At 36.1% G+C, this 27,687-nt stretch overlaps 4 protein-coding genes, 1 long non-coding RNA gene and 1 other non-coding gene across 18 annotated transcripts; 1 reads left to right on the plus strand and 5 right to left on the minus strand.

Moving 5' to 3' along the window:
- The first annotated feature begins 8,210 nt into the window (after nucleotides 1–8,210).
- Nucleotides 8,211–9,176, plus strand: LOC139190696 (uncharacterized). Its single transcript, XR_011575041.1, has 3 exons — nucleotides 8,211–8,288; nucleotides 8,369–8,600; nucleotides 8,685–9,176. It is a non-coding gene; the product is annotated as an uncharacterized lncRNA (long non-coding RNA).
- An 889-nt stretch (nucleotides 9,177–10,065) lies between these two features.
- MIR2118C (microRNA MIR2118c) lies at nucleotides 10,066–10,168 on the minus strand. Its single transcript, NR_129523.1, has one exon. It is a non-coding gene; the product is annotated as a microRNA MIR2118c (primary transcript).
- A 724-nt stretch (nucleotides 10,169–10,892) lies between these two features.
- On the minus strand, nucleotides 10,893–12,983 carry LOC114820636 (zinc finger CCCH domain-containing protein 15-like). The gene is made up of 4 exons (XM_070810888.1): nucleotides 12,889–12,983; nucleotides 12,658–12,724; nucleotides 11,841–12,546; nucleotides 10,893–11,602 (listed from the first exon to the last, which is right to left on the minus strand). Exons 3-4 carry the CDS (start codon nucleotides 12,525–12,527, stop codon nucleotides 11,267–11,269), a joined length of 1,023 nt encoding a protein of 340 aa, XP_070666989.1. The 5' UTR covers nucleotides 12,528–12,546; nucleotides 12,658–12,724; nucleotides 12,889–12,983; the 3' UTR covers nucleotides 10,893–11,266.
- Nucleotides 12,984–14,275: 1,292 nt separating this feature from the next.
- On the minus strand, nucleotides 14,276–16,775 carry LOC114820635 (putative zinc finger protein At1g68190). 13 transcript variants are annotated; one of them, XM_070810886.1, is made up of 5 exons: nucleotides 16,666–16,775; nucleotides 15,311–15,733; nucleotides 14,933–15,142; nucleotides 14,668–14,829; nucleotides 14,276–14,575 (listed from the first exon to the last, which is right to left on the minus strand). In XM_070810886.1, the coding sequence occupies exons 2-5, from the start codon at nucleotides 15,671–15,673 to the stop codon at nucleotides 14,510–14,512; spliced, it is 801 nt and encodes a 266-aa protein (XP_070666987.1). In that variant the 5' UTR covers nucleotides 15,674–15,733; nucleotides 16,666–16,775; the 3' UTR covers nucleotides 14,276–14,509. The 13 variants fall into 13 exon arrangements, with proteins under 13 accessions (XP_070666987.1, XP_070666981.1, XP_028947495.1 ...); XM_070810880.1 differs by having other exon boundaries at nucleotides 14,933–15,208; XM_029091662.2 differs by having other exon boundaries at nucleotides 14,276–14,578; nucleotides 14,933–15,208.
- A 4,106-nt stretch (nucleotides 16,776–20,881) lies between these two features.
- On the minus strand, nucleotides 20,882–23,347 carry LOC103430633 (putative zinc finger protein At1g68190). The gene is made up of 5 exons (XM_070810735.1): nucleotides 23,297–23,347; nucleotides 22,366–22,681; nucleotides 22,007–22,247; nucleotides 21,440–21,860; nucleotides 20,882–21,140 (listed from the first exon to the last, which is right to left on the minus strand). The coding sequence occupies exons 1-5, from the start codon at nucleotides 23,345–23,347 to the stop codon at nucleotides 20,973–20,975; spliced, it is 1,197 nt and encodes a 398-aa protein (XP_070666836.1). The 3' UTR covers nucleotides 20,882–20,972.
- A 344-nt stretch (nucleotides 23,348–23,691) lies between these two features.
- LOC103451619 (uncharacterized) lies at nucleotides 23,692–26,376 on the minus strand. Its single transcript, XM_029091749.2, has 7 exons — nucleotides 26,246–26,376; nucleotides 26,067–26,142; nucleotides 25,889–25,950; nucleotides 25,624–25,766; nucleotides 25,097–25,295; nucleotides 24,794–24,965; nucleotides 23,692–24,081 (listed from the first exon to the last, which is right to left on the minus strand). Exons 1-6 carry the CDS (start codon nucleotides 26,246–26,248, stop codon nucleotides 24,798–24,800), a joined length of 651 nt encoding a protein of 216 aa, XP_028947582.1. The 5' UTR covers nucleotides 26,249–26,376; the 3' UTR covers nucleotides 23,692–24,081; nucleotides 24,794–24,797.
- Between the last annotated feature and the right edge of the window lie 1,311 nt (nucleotides 26,377–27,687).

Below are 27,687 nucleotides of genomic sequence, written 5' to 3' on the forward strand. Positions count from 1 at the left end.
ACGAGCTCAAAACGTTAAGAAAACTCTTAAAGTGAAATTTTTTTTTTAACTCTGCGTCATTTTATGTTTTTGACATAATTATAGTGCTAATATTACAAAATAATGTACAAAAAACATGAGATAATAGATGATCCATTAAGAATTTCACTTTAAAAGAGTTTATTTAACATTTCTCATCAATTAATGGCGTCCCTATAGATAAATCATAATTTTGATAAGGATGTAGTACTGAGATTCTTTTATAAAAAGTTGATATAAAAAAAAAAGCTAATCTTAAAAAGATGTTTGGCAAACACTTAAAAATAGCTTATTTTCAAAGTTTTTTGTGAAAAAAAACTGAAAACGTGAAGTAACAAAAATAAATTTATTCTCATAGTACAACATAAACAATTTTTTTTTCAAAATACAGTAATACCAAACCAACCAGTAGTAGAGTATTGTAAAGGAAGAAATGCTGAAGAGACTTTTGGGGTGGTTTGGGAGTGAGGTGTTAAAAAAAAAAGCACACATGAAAAAAAGCTGTGAAGGTTTTAGGTGTTTGGTAAACTGAAAAAAAATGGCTTATTTTAGAAACTGCTGTGAGAATAAACTGAAATCAAAGGAAAAAGCTGAAGCTGCTATTTGCAGCTTTGGAAAACTGGTTTTTTTTCAAAGCACACAGAGCTACAATGCTTCTTTAATTAAAAGATCCACTATCAGACTGCTTTTTTTTCCGAAAGCACTTTTACAAAAAAGTTTACCAAACACTCTGGTGATTTATTTCATAGCCGCTTATTCTCACAGCAGTTTTTTTTTTAAAGTACAACAATACCAAACCAGCATTTGAAAGTTATATTCTCCTTTATCACATTACAATTTTACGTCTTTTATTTTGAAATCATAAAATATTATGTAAAAATATAAAGTCACAACGGGTGAGGAATGGCATTTCCCTTGTAAATGTCAAACGGACCCCACGGCATGGGTTCACTTTTTTAAGAAGATGGAGAGAAAGGTGGAGGTGGAGGGACATGAAATGTAGTGGTTAGCAATGGGAAATGGATCATCTTGGGATCCATTCCGACTAATTTATTAAATTAGAGAATTTGTATTGTTGATAGTTATAAACAGGGATTCACTTTATAAGTTATAATAATTTTAACCGATCAATTTTCAATGATACGAATTGTTGATTTGATGGATTAGGAAAAAAAAAACCAGAGAGTCCGAGCATTACAGACAATAAATTGTCATTTGCTTATGATACACCTAAACTCTCTCTATTATTATAGAGCAAAAAATTTAATTGTGACCAAAACACGAATAGTACACAACATGTTTTTATATAAATAGTGAGAAATTTTGTTTTTCAAGTTATTAATTTTTTTAACACACATATTTTATTATTTGTATAACAACACGCAATGTACCAATTACATCAAAAAAATTTCTCCATTATAGAGAGAATACAGTAAACTTTTTATTTAAGTCTTCAATTGCGTCTATAAATTCAAACTGTCCTTTCTCTTAATAAAAACTAGACGATGAGCACACGCTCTGTGTGTGTGAATAATTTTTTATTTTTTATTTTTATTAAGGAGTGTGCTTAATTTTTAAAATATTAAAATAAGTATGAAAAATATAATGATGGGACAACTTCTTTTAATAAGTGCATATTTTATTTTAATATATACATAATTACTGTTTTACCCTCCTTGTGTAAGTATTGTGTATAAAAAAATGAGGTTACAATTGGAAAAAAAGGGTAAAAGATACAAAATTACTATTTTGTAAGTATTGTGTAACAAAATGAGAACAAAATTGGAAAAAAAAATTGATAAAAATTTGACAAGGAGGGTTCCCCTAGTAATAGTCTAGATTAAAAGAGAAATATCGTTTGTCATTTTGAAAAAGAGGTGTGATATCCACGCCCCATTTTACTTCTCACACGCCTTTTTAATTTTTGACCGTCGGATTAGATAAATTGAAGAAGATCAACGGACATAAATTATCAAGGAGTATGTGAGAAATAAAATGGGATGTGTGGATAACACATCCCTTTGTAAAAATAGTAATCATTTACTAACAAATACATAGAAAAAAAAAACAAAAAAAGTTTCTTGTATAACAAAAATGAGGACAAAATTGGAAAAAAATTGATAAAAATTTGATAAGGAGAATTCTCTTAATAATAGTCTATATTAAGTAATATGATAAAAAAAAATATCATTTTTATTAAAAATAAATAGTACAAAACTGTTTTGTTATAACTTTCAAAAATAAAAAATTTTAGGCAACATGAAAAAAGAACAAAACTTAAAACAAGTCTAGCATTAGAACATTCAGAGGAGGCAGATTGTCCGTCCTACTGTTCTACTGTTACCGTGTTTTTCCTATCATTTCTTATTTATGCCGTTACAGTTAAAACACGTTAATATTTTATATTAATTTTTTAATTAAAATAATAAGATAAAAAATAATAAAAATATAAAATGTTAACGTGATTTAATCGTGATCGCAAAAATAGAAAGAAATAGAAAGGTCACGGTAACAGTAGGCCATACAATCTGCCTCCAATTTCAGATCAGTCGTTAGAAAGCGTTTGAACTTAATAAGAAGCTCCACAAGCTCTTGAATATTCATTTGGCAAACCTATCAGCGGTAAAATTAAGCCTTCCAGTAACATGCTGTCAGTTCTCTATGAACAAACTTCTTTACTCCGAGAGAACCGTAGAGAAGATGATTAAAGTCGGAAAATGGGCAAATCAAAGTAAGTAATAACCAAAAACATAACGAGCAAAAAAGGTATTCTGCAAAAGACACATGTTAAATCAGGGCAAACAGTAAAAAAGAAAATGAGATCTCATCACATACAAGTACAGAGCAGAAGCTGATGGAGGATAAGTTGGGGAAAGAGAAAGAGATGCAAGGGATCATTATAATAAGCAGTTTTGGGGATAGCTCTTGAAATAATTTCGTGTTCTCCCCAAAATCTCCGTTCTTACAGATTTATGCAACTCATCTCACGCTTGCTCTCTCAACCAAATAAACGATTTGCTACTATGTGTGTTAAAATCCGCAAGAGGGGAAAGGAAAAGGGATAAACTTTAGGAAATTGAAGGAATGGGAGGGTTAGGAAAGAAATTCGATCTCCAGAATTTGAGACCAAAAAAGGAAGTTACTTCTTTCCTACCCTTCCACTCCATAAACCTCCTCAAAGCCTTCCTATTCCACCCCTCTTTTTCCATGGCTTTAGGGTTCGCCGATGTCGCTCACCCCTCCTTTATATATGGGAACTGGGAGGTAGAAGAAAGGCCAAGGCTATTTTTTGTTTCCCTTTTTACCCTTTGTTCTGTTACTACCCCCGATCTAACCCTACCCCTCAATTTAACCTTTTAAATTTTTATTTATTTTTAATGTGAATATTAGCTTTTTGAACTTTCTCTTTTGCGTTTCCATCTTTCCCTTTTTTCCAACTTGACTAATAATAGATGTGAATAGCTCTTTATCTAGGATGTGCTATTCACACACCTTATTTTACTTTTTACACACATCTTGATAATTTATTTTCGTTGATCTTCTTCAATTCATCCGATCCGATGGTCGAAAATTAAAAAGATGTGTAAAAAGTAAAATGAAGTGTGTGGATATCACACCCCTTTATCTAATATCTAATGTCAAAAGAGAATCATATATGTATATAACAATGTGACACTTATCATCTATTTATTCATAATTTAAGTTAGGTAACATTTACTAACATATATAGGTTTCATCTTTATCACATAAATAAAACAAGTGATGATACGAATAACATTTTTTATCTATACATCTTAGTTTGATTCTTATCAATTTTTTTCTCTTAACAACTGATAATTTAACTAAAGTAATTTATAATAAAAATAATACATGATGAGTTTGATGATAGAACTAAGTGTAACTTGTAGAATTAGAACTAATGTGGAGACATAAAATGGCTTGCTTTCTCATTCAGTGGAATCATATCTACCGTGACACAAATTTTGCGGCGAATGCCATGACCTTTTTAGAATATAGTTGCAACAAATCTGTATATTTGGGATGACTGTATTCCTTATCAAGCTAAAAATGATCTGTCATATGGCTAAAGTCTCGGGACACTTTGCAGGTAACCCGTGAGAGGTGTCTCTGGTAAATCCGCAATAAGATATAACTGAAAATAAAAATGTTTTTGGGATAAAGGACATTGAAAGAAAGGTTACGATTTGGATTGGAATTGGAATCCGAGGCGGATGCTTTGGTGTTATTCTTCCTCCACCAAATTATAATAATAAATGGTCTATAAAAAACCAAGCAAATATTAAAAAATAAATAAAAAGCTCAAGAGAAATTGTGAATTTTAATTGACCAAGATGAAAGCACGTCGGGACTCTAAACAAAGCACATCTCTCGCATGCAGCAAAAACAAGGGGTGTGATATCCACACACCCTATTTTACTTCTCACACACCCTTCTAATTTTCGACCGTCGGATCGGATGAATTGAAGAAGATCAACGGATAGAAATTAACAAGGGTGTGTGAGAAGTAATTTGGGGTGTGTGGATAGCACACCCCCAAAAACAATTGTTCACTTATGTATTTACCCATAAATATGGGTAGGTTCAGTTTCAATCTGTTCGATTTAAATTTGTTCAGTTTTTGTTCGATTCGATTTTTTTTTAATTTGATTTTTTCCTGTTTGATTTCAATTTTTTCCTTTTGGTTCAGGTATATACATTTAATTTATCGACCTAAGAATGCAATTATGCTTGCCTTTTCAGGGATTACATGCATGAAAATGTGATAAAATTTTAGTGTGAAAAGGAAGTAGAAGATATTCTTAGCTTTTTACTTATTGATCTTCCCTGTCTAGGGTTTATAGTACATCAAATCTTGAATGCTGTCTCTTTTGCCTTCAGTAATTCTTTGTATAGTCTTTTGATTATGGGTGCAATGATTTTGATGGGTGGCATGGTGTCCACCATGTGATGTACCTGCTTATCCAAGAATGAAGAATCCATGATCCATGAGCATGCTGCTCTGGCTACCAAAAATATTTGAAATAGGAAAATTGGCAAAGGTATCCGGAATAGAAAATGTGGTAATTAATTTCACACACATACATATATATATATAAGTTCGGTTTGATTTGGTTCAATTTCCAAACCACTAAAATCGAAATCAAACCAAGTAATTTTGGAAAAAACTTATGATAGGGTCCCAAGAGACATTCTTTGGAGGATTTTAGAGAAGAAAGGAAAACGAGTAGCATATATCCAAATTACAAAGGATATGTATGATGGAGTAAGGACTCCCGTAAGAACTCATGAAGGACAAACCGAAAGGTTATCCATAACTGTAGGGTTACATCAAGGCTCATCTTTAAGTCCTTATCTTTTTGCATTGGTAATAGATGAGTTAACGAGACATATTTAAGATGATATTATTTGGTTTATGCTTTTCGCAGACAATATAGTGTTGATAGATAAAACTCATGAAATAATAAATGCGAAGCTTAACATTTGGAGATAAGTGTCGGAATCTAAAGGTCTTCGCATAAGTCGGTCAAAAAATAGTATATGGAATGCAAGTTCAGTGCAAATGGAGGCTCAAATGAGTTATGGATAAGGATTAGAGATTAGGAAGTACCAAAGAGTGACTGCTTTCGCTACCTAAGATCTATCTTGCAAAAAAACAGATAGTTGAAGTGAAATAGTGCATTCGGCGTGTTGTGTGACCGTCGTATGCCACTGAAGCTCAAGGAAAAATTTTATAAGATGACAATAAGGTCGGCAATGCTTTATGGCCTGGAATGTTGGGCGGTGAAACATCTACATGTACATAAAATGGGTGTAGCAGAGATGAGAAAGTTTCGTTGAATGTGTGGGCACACGAGAAATGATAAGATTATGAATGAGGATATCCGAGGTAAAGTAGGAGTAGCCGAAATTGAAAAAAAAGATGAGAGAAACTCGGTTACGGTGATTTGAACATATGAAACGAAGACCTACTGACGCTCCGGTTAGAAGATACGATTACGAAACAGAAGTTCAAAGCCGAAAGGATAGAGGAATACCTAGAAAGACTTTAGAAGAAACTCTAAGAAAAGATCTAAAGTATTTGGATGCAAGAGAAGGCGTGACACATTACCAAAAGTAATGACTTTCTAAGCTCCCGTTTGGGAGTGAGGTGCTTTAAAAAAAAGCACCTATGAAAAAAAGCCCAAAGGGATTAGGTGTTTGGTAAACTTTGAAAATCAGCTTTTTTTTCAAAGTTTGAGATCAAAATAAGCCAAAATGGGGAAGCTGCAAATAGCAGCTTCCAAAAGCCCAAAGCGGCTTTGAAGAGAAAAAACACGGGTGAACAGTAAAAAAGTTAATGAAATTTTTGAATAACCCAAAATTACCCCAAGACAGGTCTCTCTCGTAAACCCTAAAATTTTCTCGCCTCAGCTCTCTCTCGTATGCAGCCGCTGCACCTCTTCCTCCTCACTGCCCTCTTTTAGTGAAGAAAATGTTGCGGCGTCGACCACCTTCTCAATTTTCCCAAGACCAGGTAAAATTGCTATAAATTTTGCATCTTTGTTCTTCCCATGTATCCAATTAGTATATAAAAAAACATCATTTTTAATGTTAAAATTCTTTCCTATATATCATCAGTTCGTGTGATTCGTTTGGTTCTGTTTTTCTGATTGGTTCCTCGTACTTTGTCTATGTCTTGTGCAAAATTGATTTAGTTACTTAAGGAAATCATGAAAGAGAGGAGATTACCTAGTTAACATTTGTTTTTGTGTTTTTGGGTTCAATTGATAGGGCGGTGGTTACATTTGTTAATGTTCTAATGTTCTAATTTTCAGTTTTGGGGTTTGAATTAATTCTCTAAATTTCAGTTTTGGGGTTTGAATTAAGGTTTATTATCATGAGATCCATGAAGCACTCTCCCCTACCTTTTGAGCAGCAAAACCACTCTCCCCTGCCTTTTCTATCTATTGATGTTCCGTTGAGAAGATTTGTGTGTTGTTGTTGGATCTGCATTTTTGCATATCCATTTTTAATCCTCTCTATTTGTTGATGCTTGCCAGTACACTGCTTTTAATCCTCCATCTCATGTTGCATTTTCAGACTGTGCTTCCTCCCGTCTATTAATCTCCACCGCCACGGTTTCATCTTCTCTGTCTTGCTCTAGGTATTGTTCGTTCCTATTGTATTGTATTTATGGTTTTCGTTAATATTTAATTGTTTCCTGGAAAGAGAAAGAATAATTGAAAACACTTGATTGTTAATTTTGGAAACTTGCAAATAAATTTTTGATTTTGTTGTGATTACTAGTATTAATTGAAATCAATGCTTTTGTATGTGGTTTATTTGCTTTTGCTTCTTGGTTTATTTGTTTAATTGTTTGTTTGGTTTCTTACTTCGAATTTACGGATTTGTTTTTAAGGTGTTATGGGCTGATGATTATTATAGGATGCTGCTTGTTTTTGGGTTAGTAGCTGTCTAGCATCATCATCTTTTGATACTTGAAAACCAACATAATTGAAAATACCAAACTTCAGCAGTGAGAAGCAGATTGTATTTCTAAGTTCTCACATTTTTACGTGCAAATTAATGTCCCATGGAAATGATTTATCAAATCTGCAACTCTGTAGCTGTGCCCTGATTGTGCATTTTATTATTAAAGTTGCCCAGTTTCTTATCATTTCCATAATACATGCGGAATATTCTGGATACCTAGCTAAATATATTTCAATTAATACATGCGGTTTATTTGCTTTTTCTTTTGTTTTTATCTCACCAACAAAACCCCCCATCTCTCACTTTATATACCCTCATCACATTTCACTCTTTAATTGCATTCCCAACCTCCATTTTCTCTCTAAGTTCCTCTGCTCTGAGAGGTCAGTGCCACTATTTTTTTCAGGATTTTGTGTGTTCAATTACACTTCTTTGGGCTTCTGAAAGTTTACTGCTTTACTTCATTATCTGTTGTATTAAGTGTTATTGTATGTATGTGTGTGTGTGTGTATCTCTGATATGTTGTGATGTATTATTCTGATTTGAGTGCTACTGAAATATTAGCAATGTTCTTGCATATGTTGGGACATGGTGTGAAAAATAGATTAGCGCAAGAGAGATTTCAACATTCTGGTGAGACTATTAGTAGATATTTTGGTGCTATGTTGGATATCGTATGTAAGATGGCAATAGATATTATCAAATCGATGGATTCAGAGTTTCGTGGCATTCCCTAAGAAATAAGGAGAGATACAAGATACATGCCTTATTTTAAGGTAAATTTTGACTCGTCTTCTAACTTATTTGCAAACTATAAGTGTAGGTTGACGGTTTTTTTCAATGTTATTATTTTTAGGATTGTATTGGTGCCATAGATGGAGTACATGTTGAGGCTTCAATACCACCTCCGGATCAAGTTCCATACATTGGTAGGAAAGGAATACCGACTCAAAATGTTATGGCTGCATGTAATTTTGACATGCAATTCACATTTGCTTGTGCTGGATGGGAAGGCACTGCACATGATACAAGGGTTTTTCTATCCGTGCTACGAAATCCAAATTTAAACTTTCCTAAGCCTCCAAATGGTAATCTTCATACTTATATTATAACATTTTACATACTTGCTTTGTATAATTAATACAATACAAAACAAAATTTTCAATTGTCAGGAAAATATTACTTGGTAGATGCGGGATACCCACAAATGAGAGGTTATTTGGGACCATATAAAGGTGAAAGATATCATCTCCCAGACTTTCGTAGGGGTGCCGAACCAACGGGTCATAAAGAGGTATTCAACCACACACATTCTTCTCTTAGGAGCATCATTGAACGAACTTTTGGGGTATGGAAGAAAAAATGGTCAATTTTAAGGGATATGCATAATTAGCCGTTCAATAAGCAAGTGAAGATTGTCATTGCTACAATGGCTCTTCATAACTACATACGGAGGTATTCTGAACGTGATTGTCATTATGATGACCCCAGAGACTATTGTGAAGAGAGCGATAGTAGTGATGATGATGATGAAGAATATCGAAATTATGAAGTTGAAGGATCAAATGAGATAGAGGCATTAAGAAATAGAATAGCGGCAAGTTTGATGAATGCATCTAATTAGACTACTTTCAAGTACATTAACAATATTGTACTAATGAATTCTAGCTATTTAGTCTAAAATATTTCAATTGAAATAGTTTGTCATACTAATTAATATTTAAGATAAAGTTTATAAATATTTTTCTTTTAAAAATAAAGTATATTTAATAATTCATCTTTATTTGTTAAGAAAATTAAATTAATAGCACATATAGTATTATACCCTTTTGGTCATTTCACACAGCCACAGCTGTTTTACATAAAAGTTTACCAAACACTATCATACTGCTTTTTTTTCAAAAGCACTTTTACAAAAAAATTTACCAAACAGTCTGCTGCTTTATTTCACATACGCTTATTCTCACAGCAAAGCCGTTTTTTTCACAGCCGCTTTTTTTTAAAGCACAGCAATACCAAACCAGCCCTAAGATTCATACTTCCCACTTGCAAAATAAAACTTTGTTGTTATTTCGATTTGGGTTCGATATACGGTTCGCTTTTTTGAAACCACCCTTACAAGTTCGGGGTTGTAGGGCGACCACCGCTCGGTAATTAAAAATGTTTTCCAATAACAGACGTTATTTTAGACCAGTTTCTAATACATGGAAAGATCGTTGTTTCTATATTTCCGATTAGATCCCTTTTTTTTTTTTCCATATTTCCGATGGCCTCGGAAATTCCATGTCAAAATATTGCTGGATATACAGTTTGCAGCATAACATAAAATAAAACGAGAAACAATTTCAGGGAAGTGAAACGAAAATGATGCAAACTTAATCCATTTCATTTATGATGGAATCCAACATATTTATAACTAATTAACAGAAAATAAAGGAAAAACAGAGGAAATTGAAAAGGAGAGGGTAAGAGAGATCTGACGACTTTACCAGCACCCCAAAACGCATAAAACAGTGAGAATTATTTATTTAGAGAAAAGGTGGGGAAAAGAAGGAGGGAGAGGAAATCATGGGACTTAGTGGCATCGGTAGGAGAAGGACTCCAGATCATCAGGTTTTCTCACCGAGCAACTAAGTCCTATAACTTCCTCAACCTCTTTCTCCTTTTCCCCTTCTCTCATATCATATTCTTCCCCTTTTTTTCTTATTCTTTCCTCACCAGACGACGAAAACAACGCTGGCCTCACTTTCTCCCATTTATATACCCACACAGCGTGACGTGGCCCTAGTTTCATATATGGGCCGAGTTTGTTGACCCAATGAATATTATTCATGTTTGGGCTGAGCATAGGCCTTCTTTCTTATTTCATGTTTTTATTGTCTAATATGCTCTAATTTTTTTGCTCCATATTTTCAATCTAGAAGTTTTACGTTTGAGCAAAAATAATATGTGGTGTTATCCACATATCGTCTTTTACTTCTTAAGCACTCCTCTCATTTTTCGATGGTCAGATTTAACAATTGAAGAATACCAATGGATAAATATTAATTTAACAAGAGTGTGTAAGAGATAAAACTGAATGATACTACTACCCAAAATAAATTCATCGGGTCTAAAATTCATTTGGTGGGTGTATGAAAGGGCTTCTCGTTGCGCCCCCCCCGGAAAAACACATTTTACAGAATAAATAATATAAATAAAAATATAAATAAAGAAGTTGTAGTATCATATGCAGGGAAACAAAATAAATTCATTGAAACAAAAGAGAATGTGCGGTTTAAAAGATACATTAACGTGCAAAATTCATTCCTTATAGAGGAACAATATAACAATATTTAAAAAAAAAAAAAAAAAAAAGGAGGCTTAAGAGCTCATATCTCTGAAGAAACACCAAACACCTCATGGATGAAGAAGTATATATGATGATGCTTCCAAATGTTCAATTTAGTTGAACCCGAATCAACTTATACAAAAATGAGATAGGAGCTCATATCTCTCTGGCTAGAAACCGTGTCTTTTCTTCACCTTTTCAGGCCATTTTCCTTTGCCTTTTACGCCATCGCCATTAAGTTTTTACACATTTGACCTAAACATGTTTATTACTTACCGCATCGTATCATATGAGACTAATTAGTTTTTATTTTGTTTAAGTCCGTATTTATACTTACTTCATACCCGATATATATACGATATCTTCCGATGGGAGGCATATGTAACATAAACATTTGGCTCTCCATCATCATACTCATTTATTTTACCTGTCCCGATTGAACTGCCTTTGCCTGGGCTTGTTTGGAACCATCAGCTTCTCATTCTCGGTGAGGGCGTGGCGGAAATGGCAGCGGTGACCGTACGGGCAGACAGCACCGGAAAGCACCATCCTGCAGACCTCGGTCTTGTAGCGCGGGTGGCGGATCACAGGGCGGAGCTCCTCAATCCCATGTGCAAACTGGCAGTGATCGCCGTAAGGACACTCTCCGACCTCCTGCCACTTGTTGCACAGCTCTGTCTTGAACATGCCTTGGTTGTAAACTTCCAATTCCAGCGGTGGCTCCTCCTCTTTCACCCCTTTCGGAACGAACACTTTTTGCTGCACCAACCATCGTCATCATCAGTTCCCACCACCATCATTACACAAAATAAAACTGAAAGTTGATGCACTGTTTATTCAACAACTGTTTGTCCGCATCGAAATTAGATTAAGAATTACGCAAATTAAAAAAAAAACTAAAGTAAAATAAAAACCGCATTAGAATTAGACTGAAAATTATAATTTTGTGAATTAAATTAAAGAAAATTCAATAGTGAGGATATAGGAAATGGCTTACCGAAGCATTGAATGCAGTGGCGGTCACAGTCCGAGTGGCAGTGCTAGCACCGGCTTGAGCGGCCTGAGCAGCCTTCACGTATCCGTTAGACCTCACAGAAATGCTCTTAGGCAGCGAAAACCTCTCCACATCAATATTCTCGGCGTCGCCGCCTTCGCTCTCAATCACACTCGTAGGGCTCTTGTTGGACACGTCCCGCTCTGCTCGCTTGTCATCAATTCTCATGTCGCGAAGTCCGCTAACGATCCCAAACGGCGTCGTTGTCTGCACAGAGGAAGGGGAACCGAACTGTTTCTGCACGGAGGCGTGGATGAGTAGACTGAGTTGCTTGTTGAGCTCGAGATTGAGAGAGCGGAGATGAACGTTCTCGCGACGGAGAGCGTCGGCTTCCTCGGAGGTTTCTTGGAGGCGCTTGAGGCAGCGGCTGTGGCGGTTCACCATCTCCTGATGATCTTGAACGAGGATCGAATGGTAGAGTTGGCGGTGGCGGTGAGCTGAAGACGAGTCGTGGTCCGATTCTTCGACGTCGTATCGACTTACCGAAGGCTTGCGATCGAATATAGCGGAGTAGAGGGAAGCGAACACGGCATTATCTTCGCTAGATTGCGATTTAAGTGGCGATTGCGGCATTGCAGATGTGGCGTGGCCGCCATAAGCGGTACAGGAAGTGTCGTTTTGCATCTCCATTGTCTTCGTTTCGCTGCACCTGAATTACAGAGCCAACGCAAAAAAAGCGTTAAGTTCAATTCGCGAAAGAAAAACAAGAAATCTATCGCTTTATAATCAAGAAAAGCACGTAAGCGAACAGGAATTGTACCTTTTCTCGAAATTCCGGTTCAATTTCTTCAATTTTACTCTGAAATTTAACAGAGGAGCAGTGCTCTCTGAAGCAATCTAATTAATGAAAACAGATCTAAATTTAATTTCACATATATTGAAAAATAAATAGAATTGTCAAAAAAATTGAGGAGAAATCGATCGAACAAAGAATCAAAACAGAGACTAAAAAGCTGTTTGGATCGAGAGAAAAAGAAGAGCAGTTGTTTACCTTCAGAAGCAACAGAAGATCTTCTCCTCTTTCTCCTCCTCCTCCAGTTGGAGTGAGAAGAGTAACGAATGGAGGTGCTCAGGTACGGTGGCTGGTTTTAAAGGCGTGGCGGTGGAGGAGAGATTTGGAGGGAAAGGGGAGGAGCAAAACGGATTCGAAACTGTTTTAGACAAGCGCTTAGCTGAATGCCTTATCAGCTTCTCAACCGAGGCATCCTAGTGTTTTTTACCTGATCTGTCCTCATTGTTAGACCAGCTTTGTTGTATTATGCAGGGTTTTTTGGTCATTTACTATCATCGGTTAGTTAGAACTGAACTACTGAAGAGCAGGAAGTTATATCTTCAGTTCCTTTGAGCCATTGGATTTTGATGGATTTGATCGAACGGTTTTCAAACCTTTCCGGCCCGTCAGATATGGGGCATGATGAGATTCAACATACAAGCGCCCGCAGTAGATAATTTACTCAGTGTGTTCACCCACGAGGTTAGAGTGACTGAGTGAGTGCCAACTGGCAACTAGTTTGCAACAAATGTTACAAATACCAAAAGGGTAGAGAAATGCCTAAATAGACTTGAAAACAGATATGAAATATTTAGAGTTAATCGAAGATTTGATATAAAATGAGCGCAATAGCGTTTTAAGATTCATACAGTCGATCATATTTAATAGGATAAAGCTTTATTATTGTTGTTACTTGTTTTGGGTCAACCAATGGGTTGATCAACCCTCAAATTGTTACCTAAAATAATCCAATCACTCATATTTTTACTTAGAAGATTTAGAAATGTTATTGTGTTCTTAATATAAAATTAGCTTTATTTGGCCTTTTGGGTAAACCGGTTTTCAATTAACTTTTAATTAAGGTGGTTAATTATTTAAAAAACCGATTAGGACATGAGTAGCATTCAAATGAAAGACGGAATACAATCATCGCTTTCTATCGGTTATGGTTATGGGGAGGAGGTTGCTTGTTTAACACATCCACTGGTATAACAACCTGCCATCAAAATCTACTATCCGATGTTTGGTAAGATCGATCCCGAATGCCTCCCTCCCAATAGCATGTTTTCTCAGCATAATTAAGCTTCTTCTTTATTCAAACAAACTGCTAAATGGTTTTACTGTCTTTTTCTATGCAGTTTGGCCGTGTTTTCCACGTAGCTTCTTATGATTCAAACATTATCTATGAAATCAAATTGGAAATCATTAGTCTTCCATATGTAACAAATCAATGGTAACAAATAAGATTCTCATGATACTGATGATTAAAATATCTTCAACTTGATTGTTTTTTACAAAGTTGATCTTTAAATATGAATTAAGAACTCGATTATAACATGTGTATGGTGAAATCCGTTATTAAAATTGGGTGGACAATGAGGCACACTCACGTAAGTAATTCCTTAATTAAGGCAGTGAACTTTGTACAACCAGTATGTCACGTACCCTTTCATATGTTGTGTACATTATACTAGTACATAAATGAAAAACAAACACTATCTCCTATTTTTTATTCATGGAATACTCGTCACTAAGATAGATAACGAGAAATGTGTTGGATCTTATAGCTTCTATGAATGGTAAGAGCAAATACTTAACTTCCGCCCAAGAGAATAATGGATTATCTTCCCTTTGAATTTGCAGCATAACTTTCATGAATTGCGGCTCTGCATTTGTAATCGTACTTCTGCTAAAAGGAAAAAAAAACACACACAATATATACGTTATATTTATTTAAGAAAGAAACAAAAGAAATGAATATGATTGATGTTCAGAGACCTCCTTTGCTCTAGCATGGCCCTCATATGATACATATTGATCAGCTCCAAATGACTCCTCGAAGTTTCGGAACGTCGAATCAACGTCAGGCGTATTGAGATCAGCATGATCGTAAGTTTGTTCTTCACAAACCCCGAGATCTTGCATATTCTGAGACCACAGCTGCAAAATCAATCAATTGAGAATTCTTCGGTGCATATTCAGCCGATTAATTCATAAATGTATGTCATGCATTGATCTACTGCCCGTAATTTCTGTCATTTACCTGACTATTTTGCACTGGACTTCTGCAATGCCAAGATGATTCTGTATAAAATGGAAGTTCTTCATTACATTCGAATTTCCGGCTTGAAGTAGCACTGTTGTGATGATGCACTGAAGAACGTTTATCATGACTTTGTTGATCATGAGCAGATACCAGAAATGAATTAGGGTTATTCTCCTCACTCAGCTGAAGCCTTTTCAAATCAAGAATCTGATCCAGAATAAAACTGTTACAAGAGCTTTTCTGATATTTACCTCCATCTCCATGGGAAGATATCTGCAAAAGATATTAATACCAAAAAAAAAAAAAAAAAAAAAAACCCTAACTTTTAGAGATCGAAATGTAAAGTTTGGCTCGTCATAGAAATTCCAAGTTTACCACATTTCTGCCAGTACTGGTGGACAGATTCTCATTCAGTTGGAACCCCCAAAATGCTGCAAATTCCTTGGCGGATGGGCAACCGGTATAACTGCTGATCATGGTCCGTTTCTGATGCGGCCGTGAAGAGTGCCGGTGCAGGCTCTGGTCGCATACGCGGCACATAAACATCCGGTGATCCAAACACTGATCGTCGGCTGAACGGTATTTGCACGAATCGCATAAGAGGGTTCGCTGATGGGAGTCGACAATTGGGTTAGCAGAATGGACTTTTGCATCGCAGGGAAGGCAAAGATGTGCAGCGTCGGCTTTACAGTACACAACTGGCCTTAAATCCAAGCACAAATCACAACTTTTCTTCATTGGGTTTGACCTCTATATATATATATATACTTCACCAAATTCCTCCAAAGATTCAAATTGCTGCAGCAGATATTCATCACACCAGTGGTCACTGGACTTGAACTGACCTGTTTTGACTTAATTAAACAACGTATTAACTTGCTTCTCTTTTTAATTAACTAGCAGTTGTACACATACTATGCTTATTAATTCAACATTTATAAACCTCAACATACGAATTTGTTTTTGTTAACTCATCGTCACAAAATTAAACACTTTACTAATCATTATACGTAATTTATGCAGCAACGAAATGCTCTTGCAGACAAATAGAGCATTATTTGTTCATAAAAACAACAGCAGCATTTTATTAAAGTCAATCCTTTAAAACGAACAAAGACAACTCTCCCTACGCAGCGTTTTATTAAATTCAAGCCTTTAAAATGTCGGCGTGTTGAGTTTCAAAAGATAAAGCAAAACAACTCCTCTTCTTCGCGAGTTGTAGCCACCGTGCCGCAGACATTGCATCTAAATTCAGCCAGCACAACCTGCACATATAATTGGGGAGTGCTCGGAGGTCCTCTCAAGCCTTTCTCCCGTGGCTCCCGGGACCACCGAGTCCCTCTGTAGATCCGGCCCTAACCCAATCGATGGCTAACGTAAATGTGTAAATCTCGAAAAAAAGCCTAGGAAACTTCCGAACAAATTGAAGGAAAAAAAAAAGGGGTAAACAGCAACCTCAATTCGTCTTAGGCGATCCAAAGATTCCAAACTAAAAGAAAACACTAAAAAAGATCCCCTGTATACGTACAAATTAATCCCAAAAATAATTGTAGTTTAAAATTCAGAAACTTAATTAAAAACCCTAATAAGTAAAGATAAACTAAAACCTATCATCTTATTTCCTGAGAAAGAAAAAAAAAAAAGCAGTCTCAGAACGTCTACTGCGTAGAATTTTGCACTAAGAAATACAATTTTTCCGGGGAAAAAAAATCAAGGCTCATGAGGCTGACCTTCTTCTCTTCTGATTCGGAGGAGCTGCCGCTCAAATGTTCATGGCCTCTTAGAAATCATCTTCTCCGAAACTTCTTTGGCTATATGGGGGGACGTGTAAAAGTGAACCTTTTTTATAAGCGTAATATTCCGACATGGATCATGGACAGCGGGTCCCACCGGCGGTCTGAAGGGATGTTCTTATTGGTGGATGAAGAGACCTTACCTGCTTCCGCCAATGGGGGTTTGACAGCACTTGAGCTCTGTTAGGTATTTCGGCGCGGGAGTTAGGACTGAGTTGTGGAGTCCATATACCCAACCACACGAATAGCCAGCTGCCAAGTACGGATTTCCGTACCTCCATTATCCATACTCCTCTTTTGTTGATCTTTTAATTTTTTTTTTCAAATACAAATAGTTGATGTCACATTCACTTTAATTCGTGAGATTTAAAATTGTTAGACCTACTCCAACTCTGAGCTAAATGCCAAATATTTAGCCCAAAATTCCCCCCAAACACCCCCCAACCCAAGCTAAAATATTGGGCTAAAAGGGGAATGCTAAAATTGGGCCAAATTCCCCCCCCCCCAGCCGCGTGGACTCGCCCAGTTTTGGGCCACTCTCGGCCCGTGGACTCGCGCACGCGCCCCACGCCCACAGCTTGCAACCGGAGCCCGACAAGAGGGGGTCCCACCGTCAGGCCTTGTCGGCCACTCTTCAGAGCCCCAACGGCTCTTTTCGAAATCAAACAGGCAGGATTTAAGGACCGTTGGTTGATCCAACGGTCCAGATTCAAACTTTATTTTTAAAAAATATATTATTTTAAAATACATTGAATCTAACGGTTCAGATTGAATATACTCAAATCTAACGGTAAAAAAAAGATCTAACGGCCCAAATTTAAATCCAACGGCTAAAATAATTAAATAAATTTATTTAACACAAAATTTACCCAAAAAATCTATAAATACCTATCTATTTGTTCAAACATCCACACAAAATTCAATTTTCTCCTACAATTCTTCCAATTTATCTTTCTATCATTTCTTTCCATTTCCAAATTGTTCAACATGGCAAGAGAGCATGTTAGAGGTCGTAATTGGACCTTTGAGGAAGATGTTTCTTTATGCTTGGCATGGGTGTCTGTTAGTGAAGATGGTGCAGTTGGCACAAATCAAAATAAAAAGGTTTTGTGAGATAAAATCATTGCAAAGTTTCAAGAAAACTGCAACGGCAGCGGGCGAGACGGTGGTGGTGTTTATGATCAGTGGAAGACTATCAACAAAGCATGCACTTTATGGAAGGGAAGCTTAGAGAGAGCCATGGTTGGCATGCCTAGTGGAAGGAGCGCCATAGAAATTGTGAGTTTTTTTCTTGATATTTTATTTGTCATGTACATAATATTATTTTGCAACTAATTATTTTTATGTATTTTTTGCATAGGGTGACAAAGCAATGGAAATTTACAAGACAAGAGTAACACCAAAAAATCAAGTTTTTAAGTTGCAACATGCTTGGTATTGTGCCATCTCCATTGCCCTGCTACGCCTTCTTCTATCACTCATTGATGAGATATTGAGAATTTTTAGGAAACAAAAACTCTTTGAAAGTTGAAAGATTGGTGAATATAGAGGATGATTGAAGGTTGAAAGATTGTGTGATCAACTAATATTGGACCTGTGTTTATATAGAGGATGATTGATGGACGGTTGGTGAAAGTTGAAAATTTTGTGTTGAACGGTTGGTGAAAGTTGAAAGTTTGGTGTTGAAAGTTGAAAGTTTGGTGTTGAATGGTTGGTGAAAGTTGAAAGTTTGGAGTTGAACGGTTGGTGAAAGATGAACGGTTGGTGAAAGTTGAAAGGTTGGTGAAAGTAGTTTGCTTTGTAAAAAATTTAATGATTTTTCAATATTTATCGGAATTTAAATTTTTTTAGATTAAAATGTTCATAAAATTAATTTACAATAATCTACATATTTATTTTAAAAAAAAATATTGATTTAAGAAAAAAATTAGCCTAAGTTCATTCTTTAATAATTCCGGGCTAAAATTTTAGGCCAGAAGGGTTGGAGCAGAAAAGATGTTTCTGGGCTAAAAGCCAAATTTTCCGGGCTAAAAAATTTGGCTTTTAGCCCAAGGGTTGGAGATGGTCTTAGAAGTGGTTTATGAAAAATTACCCTATTCAATGTGCGACAAAAATCTGTTAAATAAGACGAAAATATTCTTAATTTTGTCAAATCATAATGTGCCACAAAATTATCCTATTCAACTAATAAATTTAGTGTTTTTTTTAAAATAATACATTCAGTAATGTGCGACAAACCTACTCTACAATTTTTTTTTATCAAATCCAATTTTATCATGTGGTAACGTTGCCCAACTCTTTGTAAACATACCAAAAAGCCCCTTATCGCTCTCACATTTGAATACATAGTGACAAATTTTATTTAAAAAATAGTATAAATATAGTAAGAAAAAATATATATTAAATATAGCAGTTTTGAAACATATTTATTCACCACCCTCGTACAAATTATATTTGCACTAATCCGAAAATAAAGGAAAAGAAGCGAAAAGATGAATTTGATATTGCCATTAAAGTCTAAAGCTAGCATAAGGAGTCGAGCATGACTAATCACACAACCAGCCGGGAGTGGGAACTCTTGTGCGGAAGCACACCAACAAGCTTCACACACAGGAGTCGGTATTGCCAATATTCTCCCACCTTAGCCACACAAAAAAACGGATATGAAATTTTACCAAAAGACATCGGCAGTATATGTGGTACTATTCCTTGTAAACCATAGATGGCTCACCCCACCCACGGATTTGGGACTCAGTTGTGGCTCTAATCTCAGCCACCAAACCCAACAGGAGCTATGATTAATTAGGCAAAACCTAGTACTTGATACGATAATAGAGGAGACAAGTTGAAAAAATATCCTACCTAAATTCTATAAATTGACATTTGACATGACATAAGCTTGTTCATGCTTTCATTTGCATCAAAACAATAACTTTACCAACAAGGAAATCATATTGCATTAACTCAAAGTAATTTTTTATTTATGAACGCATGCAAGAAATGAATGTAGCAGAGATGAAAATGATGAAATTGAGGTTCCACCATAAAACCAATTGGTAATATAGGGTGTAGCCCAAGATCATATAAGCACATAGCAAACCTTGTCCCTCACCGATGTGGGACAACTCTCAACACGCCCCCGCACTTGTGGCGGATTTTCAAGCCTACATGTGGACAACAACTGGGTGACGTGGAGCGCGTGTGGCCGTTTGACTTCACACGAGGACAACCTGCTCCGATACCATGATGAAATTGAGGTTCCACCATAAAACCAATTGGTAATATGGGGAGTAGCCCAATATCATATAAGCACATAGCAAACCTTATTGAAATTGAGATTCTACCATAAAACCAATTGGCAATATGAGGAGTAGCCCAAGACCATATAAGCACATAGCAAGCATTATCCCTCACCGATGTGGAACAACTCTCAACACGCCCCCGCATGTGTGGCGGATTTTCAAGCCTACACGTAGACAACAACTGGGTGATGTGGAACGTCAATTTCATCAGAAAATATTTCGTACACTTTTGGGTAGATGAGAAATGACATGATTAAGAATGAGGTTATCCGCAATTGAAGATAAGATGGGAGAAAATCAGTTAAGGTGATTTGAACATGTGAAACGAAGACCTACAGATATTCTGATTAGAAAATGTGATATGAGATTAAGACTCAAGGCAAAAGGGGTAGAGGAAAACTTAGGAAGACTTGGACAAAGACTTTAAGAAAAGACATGGAGTACTTAGAGCTAACAAAAGACTTGCCGCAAAATTAAGTGGCATGGCATTCTAAAATTTATATAGCTAGTGAGATACGACTTTATTGTTGTTATTGTTATTGATTACTGTAATGTGAGATGATATCAAGATTTTCAAACGAAGCATGAATTGTGATGTATTTTCCAACCAGAAAATCAAACTGTACAGTTATATATGCACAAGACCAAGATGCATCCAAAGCAAAAGTTTAATCAACTTCTTCTTGTGATCGGAAGTCACGGAGAATCCATGTTCTGTTGATGGTTTTGAGGTTCGTTACAAGCCTTATCGTTGTCAAAGTCAGGTGACTGATTAATGAAAACAGACGAAACCTCAGATGCATCATGTTCCTGCCAAATGATCATATAGGAACAGAAATGAGAAGAGAGTATAAGCCACAAACCAGAAGGGAAGGAAAATCAAAATTCACACCACGACTGCACTTGCATTGCCATTATCTGATTTATCAACGGATATGCCCTTTATAACACATCTTTATCATGAAGCACTGCAGCTCTGATAGGATCTTGATCACCTCCGAATAGTTCTTCGAAGTTTTGAAATGTCATATCAACATCAGGTATATTGAAATCATCGGGACAAACAAGTTCTTCACAAACTCCTATGTCTTGCATATTTTGAGGCCACAACTACAAAACCAATACATGACCATATGGTAAAACAAAATGAAATTTGTTCTAATTTCTAACTAACAAGGCCCTGGGTACGACCCTGCGTAAAGCGGGAGCCTTGTGCACTGGGTATGACATTTTTCTAACTAACAAGGCCTAAAGTTTTCAGTTGTTGTTGAACATAATTAAACCTTATTCTTTCTATCGCGGCACTTCTAAATGGTATCAGATAAGTGTTTAAATGAATAACAAGTGATAAATAACTACATATGATCCCAAGAATCCAAATAAATCAATTTCACTGGCATTAATCTAACCTGATTACTTTGAACCGTACTTCTGCATTGCCAAAAGGATTCTGTATGCAATGGAAGTCCAGCAGTTGAAGATGGTTGCATAAGCTCCATTTGAGAAAATGGAAATGATAAATGATCAACTTTCAGCTCCTGAACTAGACTGTCCCTTTGCCTAAATTTAGTGCCGGAATTCTGGGAATGTTGTAAAAGCCGATCAAGATGAACATTGAGCCGCTTTGATGTCTGAAGTACTGAGGAAGATAGGTCAATTTGTTCTGTACCGCGTATCAGCAGCGAAGGTGTATTCCCCTCAGCAAGCTGAAGCCTTTTCAAGTCAAGAATCTGGTGCAGAATGAAATTATGCTCCTGACCTTCATGAGATATCTGCAAGATAGAACAAGCACTGACGTACACTTTAACATGCGAAATTACTGTGAATTCTCAAACCTAGTCACAGAAGACTGCACCTCTTCCATAACGGCGGATGTTCATTATCAAGAGAAACTCCAATTCTGGTAGTCTGATCATGTTTTTTTTTAAGTGCGGCTAAATAAAACTAGACAATGAAGATTTACATACCATTTTCACATTGTATATTCAATAGTGCCAATTACATTCTCAGCCAAGTTTAAAGATAACATATAAATAGTTCCTGCATACCTTGTATTGTTGACTGCTTCAGATTCAGCACCTGGAATCCAGGTGAGAGAATTTACTGCCGGAAGGCTTTCGGCTCGAGAGCAAGACTGTTCTAGACCATCCAAGTTTACTGCACTTGAGTCACAAGAAGAGCCACAAGAATTGGACAAGTCCTTAGCAAGCGGTGAACCTGTGTACGAAAATTCTACAATCCATCAATATGTATTGCATACATTGCTAAATCTAGCAGTCGAGTTGGGTTACTGTTGATTGCATACATCAAATCATACTAGGAAAACTCAACTGACCTGTGTAACAGCTGATTGCCCTTTTCTGATGTTGGGAAGGGATCATGTGCAAAGCACTCTCACAGGCACAGCACATAAACATCTTGTGATCCAAACACTGGATATAAGCTGGGCGGTATCTGCACGAATCACACAAAATACTGCGCATATGCCGGTTAAAGAGTGTGTTTGCCGAATGGACCTTCGCATCGCAGGAAAGGCAAAGATGTGCTGCATCAGCTTTACAGTACACAACTGGCCTCAATGCCAAGCAGAATTCACAAAATCTCTTTATTTTCCGTCCTTCAAAACTTTGAAACCCCAATTCTGCCAAGCCCTATTGCTGTCACAGATAACCAACATTAAATATACAATCTTTCTTGCACGTATGTGTGTGTGTGTAAACATACTATTTGTGATTTTCCATTTAGATCTTAATAAGATCAGGGCTTCATGTTTCTCAGCTTTTACTTTTTAGATCAGATACGGATGGTTGAGAGACAATTCACCAGTCCTTATGCACTAACCGAATGACTAAATGATTTCCGATTTTCGGTGAATTTTTACAAAGACGATCTTTGAATGAGAATCTAGAAGATAAATCCATCTTATCGTATCGTGTGATTATACTGTGATGCGTTCTTAGCAAAGTTTGAAATTTTATCATCATATAGAAATTCAATTATAATTAAAAAAAAAAAAAAAAGTAGACAAAATTCGGAGAAAAAGTACCTCTTTACGTAGAGCGGGTGAATGAGAGCATTAAGCTCTTTGTTTTGGATATCTTCTACTTCTTCCTCCTTTTATCACTTTTGAAACTTTATGGGTCTGACGTGGACATTTAAAAGCGGAAACTTTTCCAGCGTGGATTCGGATACGTGGTTCGTGGCAGTGGGATCATCATCCACGTCATCCAATTCCCATTGACTGAGAGACAAGTGTGACTTCTTACGCGATCCATGTGATCCAAACTCTCACCTGGTTCCGCCGATGGCTGTTTCATTTTCTCTATTTTTTTTTCTTTCGGTTTTTAATCCACCCACCAATTTTAGGGAGATACTTCATTTTTTTTTTATCAAAACAATAAATTTATTAAATCAAATGTTAAATTAGGAAGCTAGCAGGATTCAAAACTACACCGTAATGCAAGAACAACACTTCTCTCAATTATTTTTCCTTATAGATAAATGAGAATTTGAACATGTAATTTGTTTACGGGTTAAACATGTAATTTGATTACAGGTTAAATTATAATTTACATGTTAGTATAAACGACTAGCATGTACGGAATCAAACAATGTCCAAAAATTTAATTATCAATACACTTGACTTTGCACTGTGAAGAACTTCCACAAGGCAGAAATGCCCGATGTTGCATTATTGGTTTAAAACACTACGACAGTCACATCGCTAACATAGGTAAGTTTTTCTTATCATATCACAAAAAGTTAGGGAATACTCTCAATCAGGTCCACTGTCGAAGCTCACATAAGATACGTGAAGGGTGTTTTCTTTCCCCAAGTCCAAGTTCTGTACTTTGAAGCTTGCTTCTAACATAATTTCAAAATATAATGGCATACTATACAATTAAAATGCAGGTACTGCACAAACTATAAACATGCACCAAAAGACGACCACCTACGCCCCTTCTAGTCCCCATCAAAGATTCATCAAGGTGACGGTTTTAGTGCATCTGTCGAAGAAAAAACTGAACTCAAAGAAGCAATATTCAAAACACTGCAAGTTAACAAATAAACATCCATAAGTTAACAAATAAACATCTAAAACAAAGATCAATCGACAGCAGCAGTAACTAAGAAAGTAAAATGAGGGTGAATCTAGATTAAGGTTTTCCTTCCCCAAACAACGCACGCAAATCAGCTAGATTCTGTCAACTGCTTCTTTTGCCACAAACAGCACTCAGTTTCTACTTCCTATATATCCAGGGTAGTCCCCTTTCTGAATGAATTCGTCAGGGACTACAGCAGCCCTTAGCAGACCCACCTAACTGCTCAAATGTTGTCAATTTTTACAACAAAAAACAGGTCTAACACTAATGGAGATCAATACTTCGTCTTTCCATTCTACATAGTGAGAATCTTCAAACTAGTATAGTAGCTACTTAAATTGCACGTCTAAAGAATTTAATGTGGCAACATATTTATATCATTCCCCCAGTTCTGAAGTAAGTAAAACAGGTTCTTGCTCTTAACCACCCCAAACCATGTCCACCCTTTCAAATTTAAGCATAGCCAAGGGGCAAGGCTTCTAAAAAGGTCGTACCCAGGGGCAAGGCTTCTGCTCCTAATTTTTTTGTTTCCAGTAAATTTGATGTATTTATACTTCTATACCTAAAACGCTAATATCATGAGTGTAAGGATATACGCTAAAGCCAGAATGTAAAAAGGGATACGAGTGAAGAAACGGATTGCGAAATCATGATTGATACCATGTCATCTTGAGGTAACGTGCACTTCAATAATGTCATTTTCCTCCATCCCAAGGGCATCAGGCGTAGCAGCTGGACCTATTTTGTCACCATCAAAACAAAACACCAGACTCTGAAGGTCAAGCTTAACATTATCTGCATACATTTTGAAGAGGCGCTCAAACTTGTCGTCCTGTTGAAGTAGAAGGAAACATAATTAAAAATATTACAATGTTTAATATCACATAGCCTGTATATACATCAGAGATTAGGCCAAAGAGTACTAGACAAACATTGAAAGTTAATACTTCTGGCACAACATACCGCATAAATACGAAACTGCTTAACTCCATCTTTGTCTTGAATAGATACAACTATTTTGTTTCTTTCAGGGCGGGGCTTTGGAGGTTGTTCTTCAACAGCCTCAGATAAGATACTAAGTTCTTTTATCACAGACTCCTCTACCGATCTCAGCACATTTTCAGCAGATTGTGCATACGATGCCAGCTCTTTCTTCTTTTTCCTACATACATAGACCACATTTAATTGGAAAATTTGAATTGCAACTGAAAAACCAAAACGATAAAGGGTAAACCAATATCAACAAGCATACCAAGCCATCACTATTTATGAGACCCAAATAAAGCCTTAATGTTCTAAGATAACCGCCCTCATTAAACTATACTTCCTTCATAACACGATAAAAGCGTAAAATTCCAGTTACCAACTGGAATCTAATGAACGGGAAAGCGCATGCACTAGCCACTAATCTGTCACAAATTTCTTCTCGAGGGAAAGATATATGTCTTGATAGATATAATAATTACAATAAAAACCCAAAATTCAAATACCTCAGTTCCTTTATGGTAGAATCCTCACCCTTCCGCTTCGTGCCGGCAGAAACCTTGGGTGGAGGAGGTAACCAGTCCTCCTCTTCCTTATCTTCACAACTAATAACACTCACTACCTTCACAGGTTCATCAACCTTCTCAACCTAACCACAATATTATCCAAAATATCAATGTCAACAGAGACTGCAATTTACAACAATTCCTCTTATCAAATGGAATTTAACACACACAGAGCACATATGAACTTCAATAACAAATTCGGTACCGCGGAATCCGAAATTTCCCTCCTTTTCGGAGGAGAAGCTGACGGAGCATCTAATTCATCGTCTATACAAACATATAAACAAAAACAAAAATCAAATCAAGTTTTTTTTATGAAAAAAGTTGAATAATTGAAGTTTCCTATCAACTGAATCGACTGAAATTAGCAGGAAAGAGCTCACCGTCGAGGAAAATTAGATTGACGGGCTGAACGCGTCTGTAATCGAATAAGGGCTCGAGCTCTTCGGAAAAATCCTCCTGGAAAATCAGAAATTGCAGTCAGATATGCTTCCGCTGCTGAATATAAAAAGTGAAAATTGAACAAATTAAAACCCTAATGAGTATGGAGTGAGCCTCTCACCATTGCCGACCCGAAATCAGACTCTGCGAAATTTCGATTCAATTTAATTCGAGAGAATTTTAAGCGTCCCGCCGAAAGAAGAAGCCTAAAAATCAAACACAGATTGCAACAGAAAAAGGGAAAGAACAAAAAATATCTAACACAGATCGGGTTAGTAATTTGTTGTTGGGTTTGGTCCAAGCCTAATTCCTAACATGGGCTTCATTTGGGCTGGGCTTTATCCATCAATCCAATTACCCAACATATCTTAAAATGAGTCAATGGTCAAGATATACACCAAAATATATACGCGAAGCGGAAGAAAATAAATTTGTATCATATCTGCCGTTCATGATATTCAAGTCAAGAATATTTCATTTAAAAGTAAAGAAAAAATATCATTAAATCGTAATACTAAGTAGTGAAAACTTAAGGATTTTAGAGTAATGACAGGATTTGAAAAATCACAGCGACACCTCCCTTAATCATTTCTTTAAAGAATTTCTTAAAAAGATAATCATAAATTTTTATTTTGGTAAACTACTTAAGACTACCCAAATTGTTGATTTCAAACAAGTCTAGGAAATTAGATGACTCGTTGACTAATAATGTATCTAAGTATCGGGTTTTCGCGTGTTTCGTATGAATTTGTTGAGATCAAAGTTCAAGGAACAGTTTGAAACTAATCCTAAAGTTCGAATAATTTTAGGTCATTCACCCTTTGCATTTTTAATATGGCATATAATGAGAAGTTTCTTTTGTAAAACAGGAGGTTATGTTGAATTAGTAATATTTGGAAGTTTTTACATTTTTACTCCCCAACGGACAACGGACAAGTAGCAAATCATCTTGTGTAATCAAAATATATGAACGTTTAACAAATTTGAAAAATCGTTGGAGCGCGGGAGCGCCTACCAAGAGGCTCGAGGCTAGTCCCGTCCGCGCCAAATGCGCAAGCTTAGTTTAAATTTTAATGAAACGAGTTATTCCTACCAGTCATGGCTAAACTAATTGCTCAAAGGTTTCTTTGTTTTTATTTTATTTTTTTTGTTTTTATTTTTATTTTTGAAGTGTTGAGTAAGCTGACTCTAATTGATGTTTAATTTCCAGATTTAGTAACATTATTTGGCACTCATGAATAATCAGCTTCAGTCGCAGCATGATTTTTAATTTTTTTTTTCCCGCTACATAGGAATGGTAAAAACATGGTATGCAAAGATATAATTATTTTTATTTTTTTCAAATAAAACTAGTCAATTCTAAATATTGCAAGAAATTAAGTTAAAAAAAACCTCATTAAAACCCAAATAACTAACTCATGTACTCACCATTAGAGGAACTCTATCTTTTTAAAAAAAGTCGGGATTGGGTTTGACCAATATGACACTATACGGTTAGCCGGTGCTGTGATATGACTCTCAAATATCCAAAAGATGTGAAGCGACGACATGAATCTTCATTGT

This window comes from Malus domestica, chromosome 13 (assembly GCF_042453785.1).
Source record: "Malus domestica chromosome 13, GDT2T_hap1".
Taxonomy (NCBI): Eukaryota; Viridiplantae; Streptophyta; class Magnoliopsida; order Rosales; family Rosaceae; genus Malus; species Malus domestica.

Excerpts from the sequence above, each read along its gene's own strand:
- LOC114820636 (XM_070810888.1), bottom strand. The coding sequence starts at position 12,527 with ATGGAGATGCAAAACGACACTTCCTGTACCGCTTATGGCGGCCACGCC. Across the intron at positions 11,603-11,840 it reads CCACTGCATTCAATGCTTCG|CAAAAAGTGTTCGTTCCGAA; the intron begins GTAAGCCATTTC and ends TGGTTGGTGCAG.
- LOC114820635 (XM_029091662.2), bottom strand. The coding sequence starts at position 15,673 with ATGAAGAAAAGTTGTGATTTGTGCTTGGATTTAAGGCCAGTTGTGTAC. Across the intron at positions 14,830-14,932 it reads GTCCAGTGCAAAATAGTCAG|CTGTGGTCTCAGAATATGCA; the intron begins GTAAATGACAGA and ends TTGATTTTGCAG. Across the intron at positions 14,579-14,667 it reads GCCATGCTAGAGCAAAGGAG|CAGAAGTACGATTACAAATG; the intron begins GTCTCTGAACAT and ends TTTTCCTTTTAG.
- LOC103430633 (XM_070810735.1), bottom strand. The coding sequence starts at position 23,347 with ATGAAACAGCCATCGGCGGAACCAGGTGAGAGTTTGGATCACATGGAT. Across the intron at positions 22,248-22,365 it reads GGCAATCAGCTGTTACACAG|GTTCACCGCTTGCTAAGGAC; the intron begins GTCAGTTGAGTT and ends TTTCGTACACAG. Across the intron at positions 21,141-21,439 it reads GTACGGTTCAAAGTAATCAG|TTGTGGCCTCAAAATATGCA; the intron begins GTTAGATTAATG and ends TTGGTTTTGTAG.
- LOC103451619 (XM_029091749.2), bottom strand. Across the intron at positions 25,296-25,623 it reads TCTACCATAAAGGAACTGAG|GAAAAAGAAGAAAGAGCTGG; the intron begins GTATTTGAATTT and ends CTATGTATGTAG. Across the intron at positions 24,966-25,096 it reads AGCAGTTTCGTATTTATGCG|GACGACAAGTTTGAGCGCCT; the intron begins GTATGTTGTGCC and ends CTACTTCAACAG.